Source organism: Gossypium hirsutum, chromosome D12, assembly GCF_007990345.1.
Source record: "Gossypium hirsutum isolate 1008001.06 chromosome D12, Gossypium_hirsutum_v2.1, whole genome shotgun sequence".
Lineage (NCBI taxonomy): Eukaryota > Viridiplantae > Streptophyta > Magnoliopsida > Malvales > Malvaceae > Gossypium > Gossypium hirsutum.
In genome coordinates, this window is record NC_053448.1 from 15076556 (window position 1) to 15087583 (window position 11028).

The 11028-nt window shown below is 31.5% G+C and overlaps 1 protein-coding gene across 4 annotated transcripts; it reads left to right on the forward strand.

The window, feature by feature from the left end:
• The first annotated feature begins 208 nt into the window (after positions 1-208).
• LOC107945496 (glucosidase 2 subunit beta) lies at positions 209-10813 on the forward strand. 4 transcript variants are annotated; one of them, XM_016879529.2, is made up of 5 exons: positions 209-539; positions 612-725; positions 1279-1374; positions 1945-2127; positions 10521-10813. In XM_016879529.2, the coding sequence occupies exons 1-5, from the start codon at positions 422-424 to the stop codon at positions 10622-10624; spliced, it is 615 nt and encodes a 204-aa protein (XP_016735018.1). In that variant the 5' UTR covers positions 209-421; the 3' UTR covers positions 10625-10813. The 4 variants fall into 4 exon arrangements, with proteins under 4 accessions (XP_016735018.1, XP_040964451.1, XP_040964452.1 ...); XM_041108517.1 differs by having other exon boundaries at positions 244-539; positions 1945-2136; XM_041108518.1 differs by lacking the exon at positions 1279-1374 and having other exon boundaries at positions 244-539; positions 1945-2136.
• Positions 10814-11028: the final 215 nt, after the last annotated feature.

Below are 11028 nucleotides of genomic sequence, written 5' to 3' on the forward strand. Positions count from 1 at the left end.
AGTAAAGTGTTCATAATAAAATTAAATTTACAAAATAATTTAAGATAAATATTTGATTTAGTGATAAAATTAATGCTTTATGTTTTATTGATAATTTTTATTTATTTTTAAATAAAAATAAAAATACTTTTGAACTATATTCTTTATTTCAGTTGAAGAAATATAATCGAATTGGTATATTAATTCATAATATTAATTCAATTAGTAGTATATATAAAATTATGCAATGAGACAAAGTGCATTATCGAAAAAAAAGAGTGCATTAAATTTAAAATCGAAAGAAAAACCAACCGGAACCCAAAGGCATTGACTATTGGATCAAGTCATGGCTGAAAGACTCGAAAGGAATTGAGGCTACAAAGACATCCCAGAAACCATTTGATGGAACAATTTGTATTCCAGAAAAGGAAGAGGGGGGAAAATGCAGTTATGGCGGTGGCTATGTTTAAAACACAGATTCCCCGTTTGTTTTGCTGCCGTCTCCTTTTTCCTTTTGCTTGTTTCTTCTTCTAAATCTCCTCTCGGTATCCACCCATTAGGTATCCAATTTCCAAACTCATTTCACCATTTTGTTATTATTAATTTAATTGAATTTGTTAATAAATGAATAGATGCCAAGTATTTTGCTGCGGAGGTTATCAAGTGTAAGGATGGGTCCAAATCATTTACCAGAGACCGTCTTAACGATAACTTCTGTGACTGCCTTGACGGCACCGATGAGCCTGGTATTCTCTTCTACTGTAATCGAATCTATTCTTTTACTGTTTAATTCAGCTGCTAGGCTTTGACCCCCTTGTTCCCCTCCATCCCTAACTTCATTTGTAATTGCTTCTGAATCTCATATGTTTTAAACAAAATCCTACTGAGTGGGCATGAGGCCTTTAAAGATTAGTTCAAAGGCGAAACTTATATCAAGTCCAGTCGATATTTTATGTTAACTGATCTGCAATAACCGTATGCAAACTTGTAAATATATGTATCATTTTTGTCTGAAACTGTAGGTCCATGAACAATTCTGTAACTAGTGTTTCCCGTAGTTATTTTTTGCTGTTTCTCTTTCAAATGGTGCAGAAAGCTTGCTGAAAATTTATGGGTATTCAGGTTCATAATTTGAGTCGATCTTTTCTGAACTGGTGTACTAAATATATTATCTTTGCGCTATAATTAAAATTTCATCATTTTTGGACTTGATATAAAATACTTCCTACATTCCTTTTGTTTTCTAATATTTTATTTTGACTTGCTTAGTCCATTGGCTGCCTTTTATTGTTTGTGCAGGGACTTCAGCTTGCCCAGCAGGCAAATTTTATTGTAGGAATGTAGGAAGTATACCTCAGTTCATTTTTTCTTCTCGAGTTAATGATCATTTTTGTGGTGAGTATTATTTGAACCTGTTATTTTTCTTTTATCTTTGTTTAAGATCTTACAACTTAATGTTGCAGTAGTTTCTTTTATTAAACATGGATTGATTTTTCAAGAAGGAAACTAGCAATGGTTCAGGAAATGTTTCTTTTTCCATGGACTAGGATATCTAAGGGTCTTCATAATGAAGAGGTTTTTTTTGGGGTGTTCCACGGTGGTGTATGCTGCCGTTATAGTTAGTATTCTAATGTGGTAAAGAAAGAATACCTAGGATTGCATCTTTGCATGCCTTTTATTCTCATTATTTTTTATTTCCTATAAAGGACCGATTTTGCCACTGAAAAATGGTTTCTAACTCCATGCCCTTTCTTATTAAAGCATTATACCACCATCTAGTCTTATTGCCTCACAACATATTTAGGGTCTTCATTCCTTCCGACTTTTGTCATTTTCATGGTTTGGTTTTGCGTGTTAGATTTTGAACAAAAGTGTTGTGTTGAATTCTATGATTTGGAGCCTAATATAAATCATCGTTGGCGAGAATTGTCGTTTTTTTTTTTAAATATATGCTTCATCTTTCAGATTGTTGTGATGGAAGTGATGAGTATGATGGTAGCATCCTGTGTCCCAACACATGTATCATGGGTGGTAATGTCGAGTACAAAACTGAAGAGTATGTTTCTACAACTACTCATCTGCACTCTACTAAATTGAAGGAAATGAAAATTGGAATTAAATTAGAAGACTTGATTCAGACGCTTGCAGGTATTGAACGTAATTTACGACACTACTTTGGCCATGAATGGGTTGTTTGCCTTATAATTCTCACTTCAAATGGTTGTTTGTTAAGTTCATGGGTTATGGATAGGGTTAGGAGTCAGTGGGCTATTCCCAGAAAAACCTGCTTTGATTGATAAAGCTTTAGTCCTTTTCAATTCCTACCTCGTGAAGAACTTATGATTAATAAGATATGGAACTCACAAAAAGGCACTCCTAATCTTGAACTCGTTAGATATAGTCTTAAACCTCTATAACTTGAAATGATTTTTGTATTATTTTATTATTTAGAATTGGTCCCTTAAATAGAGTTTACGCAAGGTTCTGTTCTTATAGATTAAGAAACGGAAATTAAAGAAACTAAAATTTACTTTTAATTGCCATAAAATACTTCCTAAATAAGTTATTCTAATTAGGAATGTCACTAAAATAAAGTTATTTCTCTTCTTTCCATCTTTGGCGCTTTTAACTTATTGTCATGCCTACAAAGACATTTGACATCCATATATTACTTGTCTTGGAAAAAGTACTTGTCCTCTAGCTCGAGATTGCATAGTTTGTACATTTGTTTGCCTGTTATCACAAGGAAGATTGCAAGGATATTTCAATTTCTCTACTCCCGTCTTGGTTTTGTACAACATTGTTAGGATCCTTTATCTCTAACCAAAATAATTTTTTTTTATTGGTGCCCGAATTAGTATGTTTAGTCACAATTGTAGCAAAGAATCCTTTTCCCTTTGTTCACCCATCTTTTCATGAGTTAACTTTTTAATAAAAGGAAGGGGTGCACTAAACCTATTGCCCACCCATCATTCTTGGAGTTGTTTTAAGCAACAAAAAGGGGAAATGTTGTTGCTATGTTGATGCCTTTAGTATTCAAGTCCGTCTGTTACTGTTCTCTTGACATGCTTGTCATTCTTGCTAGTTGTTTCTTCTCAAAGACCCATGATAAATTCATTGCCTGAACAAGGTATGGAGGATTTTGCATCAACGAATCAAGCCTAAGTCCATTAATGATATGTGTTAAGTAGAACTCTAGATATTTAGCATAGTTTAGGTTTTTTATTATTTAAAATAGTTATATATAATTATTAGAAGTATATTGTAAATAAAACTCTTCAATTATGATTTGTTAAGATAGTTTATTTAAGAGTTATTTTCATTAGAAGTTTTAAAGTTGATTTTTGATTGGTTTATTAGATAGTTTAATTTATTTAGAATTGGATAGGACTTTGGCTTATAAATGTTTGACTTGGTTAGTCATTGTAAAGCATGGAGATTTTAGTTTAATAAATTTAATTTGTGAGCCTTTCTTTTCAAGGTTGAGTGATTCGCGTTGTTTGTTTTCCCATTATCCATATTACCAAGTACAAGTTATTTAGGCATGTGTTAGGGAGTTATCCAATTATCGTTGTTGTTAGTCACTAGTTGATTAGGGTGGTGTAGGACAAAAATAATCAATTATCATTGGTGCTAGTCATAAGTTGATTAGAGATGGTCAATTTATAAAAAAAAAGTTGATTAGAGTTGATATAAGATACTATCTTCTTGTTTTATATAAAAAACATGTTTTCTTGCCATCTTAGGTTTCGTACTAGTTAATCTTGCAGCAAACAAGTTGATGGTCCACTCACACTATATTAGCACGTGGCAACAACCCTTGAAATTGATGTTTATACTCAATTGTTTTAGCCCATTTCAACTTGTTCTAGGGTTACTGTGTAGTGGTGGGCTAAATCTCAAAGTGCAATATCCTTCGAATGTCATCCATGTGAGATTTGGTTTCTCTAGCTCTCTCTGATCATAATCGTATGAAGAGCCACCAAACTAACCTTGCCTATTTATGTTTAGAGTTTTCTCCTCTAAACAATAAGTTGGTTATAGCGGCTAAGAACGTTTTAACCACCAATTATTCCTCTCGTTGATTTCAGTATGCCCTGCAAATCAACCTTTACAGATTAGGTAACCGCGATATACGCGTTCGCGATTCAAGACTTCGGTAGCCTTGCGTTCTAAAGAACCTAACTCAAATTAACAGCCTCAACTGCGTGAGACGTTTAAATCCGATCATTATCTCCCTTGACGAAAACCTCACTAGTATGACCCCGCCAGGATATGCCAATTTGTTCGCGAGAATTCGAATACAACACGATCGACTCGTCTTTCCAATTGTACGCTAAAACGACTCCAACCCAACATGCACCGTGTTAAAATCGAGTTAATTTTAATGGATGAATTTGTCAATCTTGATATTCCAAAGAGATGATGAATACCGTTATGATAGATTTCTAGTGTGGATACATTTCTCACGGTTTTTGATCGGAAAGAATACCAGTCTAAAGCTAAGTAGAGATTTAATGAAGCATGAAATTAATCATACTTTTGTTGGTTTATGGAAATGGTTTAAATAGAAATGGTGGTAGATGAAAAGGGAAGGGACTTGAAAAATAATTGAACAATTTTATAAACAAACAAGAAGATGGAAATGGAATGGCAGTATGCTTACTAACACATGAAATTGGAAGGGAAAAAAATAATTTTATTCAATTTCAAGTGAATTCAAGGTGTCTTTTCAAGTACACCATACCATCTATTTATACATAAACCATATACAAAAATTAGGCTAATCCTACCTATCCACTAATTAAATGAAAAATATCAGATTTTATTTTCTAAATTTGGCTTTTACAAGGTCAAAAAAATCTGATCAGTCCTTTAATATCTCCAAATTTCAGATTTAACCTCTCTTTTATTGTTCATGCTCCAATTGGATTCTTTTTTGTTTGTTTTTTGCATTAAAGTATCTGAATTTCATTCCTGACAAGATTTAAACATAAAAATCATCAATTAACAAGAATTAATTTAAGAACAAGTTAATTTGAGCATGTAAATATGCAAAATAAATATGTTATCGTTAACCTTTTTGTCTGGATTGATGTATCAACCAATTCTTAGTCCAATTGGTTCGATTGATTAGTCCTTTCCGATTTCAAAAACTATGGGACTAGGTCATGAAGCGATTCATAGAAAAAGCTATTTTGATTGATGAAGCTTTAGCCTTGTTTTGGTTCCTACCTCATGAATAATCCATGATTAATATTACATGTAACTTGTCAAAGGGAGTTAACCTTAGATTTGGTAGAAAGAGTCTTAAACTTCAGAATAATTTGTCTTATTTTTTTACTAGAATTCTCCCCTTAAATAGAGGTTACATAGGATTTTATTTTTGTAGACTAAAAAAATTATAGTTAACGAATTTAAAATTAAATATTTTTAATTATAAAAAATTGCTTCCTTAATAAATTATTCTAATTAAGAATATTATTAAAATAAAGTTATTTATCTTTCCATTTTGACTCTTTAAGTTTGGTTTTTTAAGGCATTCATAACAATGTTCCAATTTCTTGTACCAACTCTTCATTCTTACTCTTATGCGTACTTGTGCCACGGGTCGCGAATCAAAGTTCGTGACAAATGCGCACAGAACATCTCATGGATGTCAATTGATTAAATGGACCTCATTTGACTCATTTGAACTAGCTCGATTTGTAGAACATGTAGAGAAACCCATTTACTTGAAATATTGGTGTCATAGTGAAGCAATTAAGGAAAATTAAAGTTGCCATGGTAAATATGAAAACTAAGTTTAGAAGATTTGTAATCTTAGAAGATTTGTTTTTGTAATATTAGGGGATCATGTAAATCATTTAAGAATCTGAATTGTAGATTGATTTTAATTTTGACCGTTGATGTAAAGTAAACTGTATCGTTGAACTTGGTGGGCTCAACTATAAATAGAGGCCTTCCCTTCTTTTGCAATCATCCCATTGTACTCTATTCAAAGTTAGTGAAAATACTTTGAGAGCATTTACTTAAGCACCTTATGAGTGTTGTTTTCTTATGATTTTTCTGTTTGATTTGTTCTTTTTTATCCTGAAGTTGCTTTTGGTTTATTTTCGGTGCTTTCAAGAATTTCTATTATGCGTTCTCACTTTTTGAGTGCTAGATTGATTTAGGCGGATTTGAAATAAAGAAATTGCCTAAGGCTGCACGGATTGTGAAATTAAAATTTTATCCCCGTGACACTTTTTAGTGTTATAGTGTTGAGTTACTAGATGATTTGTAAGAAAATTGTTTTACTTAGTGGGGCTTTTCCTCGTCTTTGCTTTTTTTTTTCGCATGAATGACTTATATTGAACAAGTGGAACTTGTTAAAGGGAATATCAAACCTTAGACTTGTTAAGAGAGAATTTTAAACCTCTGAATATTGGAATAAATTCTGAGTTAATTTTGTTGTTATCAGTTAACCTCTCAAATAAAGGTTACATAGGTTTATTTCTTTGAATAAAAGACTTATAAGCTAAGTTTAAAGCAAGAGCTCTAAAATAAAGACTCTTAATATCTATATGGAAAGGTTTCAAAAAGCGGTGCTATAGCAGTACAATAGTTGCTATTTCGCGGTAGCACCATCATCCACCACAATTGGTCTCCTGAATAATGATGTGAAAATATTTTACACCATTATTGACCAATAGTGACCGTAAAAAAAGCGGGAATAATGGTGTGCTATATGCATTAAATTACCATTCCTTAGGAGGAAAATGAAAACTATACAAAAAAAAGAGAGTGAAAACCATCAGAAAATAGTTTTTAAGAGTAAGAAATGAACATGCACTCGTCAATTCAACACATCACAACATGAATTGAGTCAATCTTAAGGGTTTTCTTATTTTCGAAACATGTCGGATATGGGTGAGAATGGGTTAAAGAAAAAAATAGTTGAGATTGTATTTTATAAGAGTTAGCTATTAAGAAGAGAGTTAAGAGCAGAAAGTTTAGAGTTTTTTGTTAAACTCTAATATAATAGAGGGAGATGGAGGGAGAGAGGAAAACTAAAGCAGAGGCCAAAGAGTAGAGAAAGAGACGAGTTTTATGAATTAATTTAATTTAATAGCTTATATGTTTCTTTTTATTTTGGAAAGTGGAAAGTCATTAATAGCATTTCACACAATAAGAGAACGATAAAGGTTAGATACAAAGCTGTGATTTAATTATAACCGTTCAAGCTTGTTTTAATGTCATGGGTCGCAGATCAAAGTCCTTGGCTAAAGCTTATAAAGCCGCCTAATAAGATCAATTGGTTAAATGAGACTCATTTAACTCACTTAAACTAGTTTGATTCATGGAACACATGAAGAAGACCATCTACTTGAAGCTTAGAGTTACCATGGTGAATGTTTGTTCTCTTGAGGGATAAAAGTATATAGTATTTATATCCCTTAGGACTTTCAGCTTTTAGATGTTAATGTAATTTTAATTGTACTGTTGGATCTGGGGGAGCTCAACAATAAATAAAGAGCTTCCCCTCATTTGTATTTATCCATTGAGTAATCGAATATTCATTGGCATTGCTTAAGACCATTGACATACAAAACATTTTCAATAAAGATTAAGAGTTTTTATCAATAGAGTCGATTCTTTCTATTTGTCTTTTGGAATTGTCACCAAATGTAACTTTTTTTTTCTATTTTTTAACTTCAATTCGATAAAATGACTATTGTCACCGGTCATATGTCTCGAGCATCCGCTATTAAGGGACCATAAGTTTGTACTTGTGTTGTTCACCTTGAAGCAACAAGGGAGGGGGAGAATATCACGAGCCTTGGTTCAAAGCTCGTGACCATTGAAATAAAAGTGTTTTATGGAGATTTACATATTAAATGAGACTCATTTGACCCATACGAACTGGGCCAATTCGAAGAACTAGTGACGAAGTCCATCCACTTAAAGCCTTAGTGGCCCATCGAAGCAATTATGGGAAAGTAGGGCTTCCTTGGTAAACAAGAAATTAGTCTTAGAAGATTTATAATCTGATAAGATTTAATTTTGTAATCCTGGAGATTGTGTAAATCCTTTAATTGCAGATAGGCTTCAATCTCGTTCGTTGATGTAACTCAATCTATACCGTCGTTTTTGGGAAGCTCAACTATAAATAGAGTTTCCCCACTCCTTTGTAATCATCTATTGTATCTATTATATTCTATTCTTTGAGTTAAAGAATATATTAAGAGTATTTATTAAAATACCTTGTATGCATTATTTTTTTTGTGGCTATTATGCTCTTTCGCGTTTTTCTTAAAGATTATTTTCGCAATATTTCAGTGCCCTAAAAGAATTTTGCAAAAATCTTCACTTTGCAATAGTTAAGTTGGCTTCAACACGTTTGAAGCGAAAAAATTGTTTAACGTCACACGGATTGTGAGAAGAAAGATCTATTTTTGTGACACATGCACGTACCAAATTCACACTCTTGCTTCAATTTTATTTTATGCATCCACGCAAGCCAATACCATGATCATATAATTTTTGTGCAACGAAAAAATTGAGACAAATAATTAAAAATCACAAGATAAATAAAATTCTACACCTTTGCCCCCTAGACGGCTAAGGGCATTTTTGTGTCATTTTGAGTTTTCAGCCTTTAATAAGTGGGTTTTTAGTAAGGGTACAAGAGTCTTTTGGCTCATTACTATATAAACTCTCTTTCTATTAGATTATACACATAATACATAGATTCGAGAATTTAACACATTAAACATTTTTTACATTAAAATTAAGAGAAAATTGAGTAGAGAGATTCAGCTTTGCTTTAGCTTTTTCATTTTTTCTTTTGTTGAAGGCTATGTTAACAGAAGATCAAGCAAGTTTCAGCTTTGAATTAGATTCTTCTTTATGAATGAGCATTTTTAACTTTGGTTCTTGTTCATCTTTTATTGATTGAATGTTAGAATGGTTGCTTGCATTTTGAACTTATCTTGTTTTAAATTTTCTTGACGGTTGATTGTGATGCTAATTGTTAATCTAAGTTGATATGCATGATCTTGGTTAATTGCTTCAATTATATCAAATTGCTTAGTATATTAGAATTGACGCTTCTAGTGGAAGATCTAAATTGATTGGAGATTCTATTGTGTAGATTTTGGTATAATTCTGTCGAATAGTGAAATCGAGAGGTGATTTATTAACTAGGTGAGATCGGTAGGAGATCCTAGGTGGTAATTTTTATGTTAGGATGAGATTGAGAGGAAGTTTCTACTTAAGAGTATTAATCAATGTAATCGGGACATGCATGTAGTTTTGTAAATAATTAATTGACCAATTGACTATTGTCTTGATTATTTGCATAGTCTAAGATAAGAAAGAGGGAGTCTAGGTTAGTTTCTTTAATTGATAAGATAGGTTAGTTGTTTAATGATTCTTAATCAAATTGCAATAATGATCCTTAAACCAATTAGACTTTTAATTGCCCTGTAGGTTAATCGATTAGCACTGTTTTCTCTTAGCAATTTCCTTGGAAGAACAATCCTTGGAGTACTTCCCTAAATGTTTCATTGTATAACTATATTACAAATTGACACCGTTATGCTTGCAGTAACACTGTGCCTACACTGTTGATAATATTGATTGGATTTGTTTCATTCTGTGTATGGGCCAGTCAATTGACTATTACCCAAAATTTTCAGAATTTCAATATCTTCTCTCTACTCTTTTCCCGCTTTCTTTTCTTTTAATTCTTCTCATGTTTAGCACGTAACAATGGTTTACCTCCATTCGGGTAGATTGGTAATAATCTACCTCAATTTGGTCAAATTAGTGGTTGGTTGGTCGTCCCCTTATCTTTGCTTCATCTTTTTCCTCTTATTCTCCAATCGCACTTTGTTCTGTTTAAAAGAAAAAAAAAAGTTTTTTTGTTCTTTTTTTTTTTTTAACTTTAAGTTATAGAACTACAATAAATTTTTTCATATTTTATTAATTTAGAAAACTAATAAAATAATTTTTTTTCAATTTTCATAATTTTTTGTTCTTAATTTTGAAACTAAAGATTTGAGAGGAAGAATGTTTTTAATTTTCCATATTTGTAATCATTTTAGAAAGGAGAAAAAATGTAAAATCAGGTGGCATATTTAGAAGTGGTGCATTCTTATTGTCTTTATGAAAAGCAAAGTTTGATACATAATTGTTAATTTTCAAACTTTAGTTGTCAGATCTTCAAATTTATTATAGTTGAGGTAGTAAACTAGACAATGAATAAACGGACACACATGTACATATGCATGACATGGTAAAAAACAACCAGTAAGACATGAGTATTAACGAGGTTTTTCATTTGCTTAATGAATGCCAAATGTGTAATTAATGCAGTATATATAGCACATTAATGAATCTTCCTTTCCTTACGTACTTGTATTTTGATGGTGAAAATTAAGAATGAGTCCAACATAGAAGTAGTGTGCTTATAAATCTCGTTCATTGTGCTTGTATTTGTTTATGTGATTTGCTTTTCTCATTTTAAATGACAAAATTGGACCTGATGAATCTAGGTTTGAAGATGATAACGGTAGCAGAGGTGGCTCTTGGTTGTTTTCTGGTGGTTAAATGGGTATTTCATAAGCGTGTCAAGTCTAAGAAAAGACATCATAGATGAAGGAATCTACCGTTAGCTTGGTAATAATACTCTAGAATATCCTTGTCCTCTAATTTTCACTTTTTACATTTTAATATATAGGGGAAGGATCCAATTATTTCAGTGTAAAACTCAAGTGATTTTATATCATTTTATAATGTTTTATACGATTAATGTTTTAATAATCCAATCGTCATATTTCATGTTTCATTCATGTAGATCATGTCTAATTTGGAATAAATTAAAAATATTAAATTATTCATTTTTTGTATAAAAAAATTAATTATTAAATATATATATTAATATAGACACTATTTTAGATTAATATGATAAAGATATTGTATCAATTAAAAAAATTATATGCATGATAAGTATAAATATATTGATAAATTTAACGGTTGATTGTTAAAATATTAATTATAGAA

What these genes read in the sequence shown, in the direction of transcription:
- LOC107945496 (XM_041108517.1), top strand. Translation starts at nt 422, where the DNA reads ATGCAGTTATGGCGGTGGCTATGTTTAAAACACAGATTCCCCGTTTGT. An exon ending in TGACGGCACCGATGAGCCTG is followed by an intron (nt 726 to 1,278) that starts GTATTCTCTTCT and finishes TTGTTTGTGCAG; the next exon opens with GGACTTCAGCTTGCCCAGCA. An exon ending in GACGCTTGCAGGTATTGAAC is followed by an intron (nt 2,137 to 10,520) that starts GTAATTTACGAC and finishes TGATGAATCTAG; the next exon opens with GTTTGAAGATGATAACGGTA.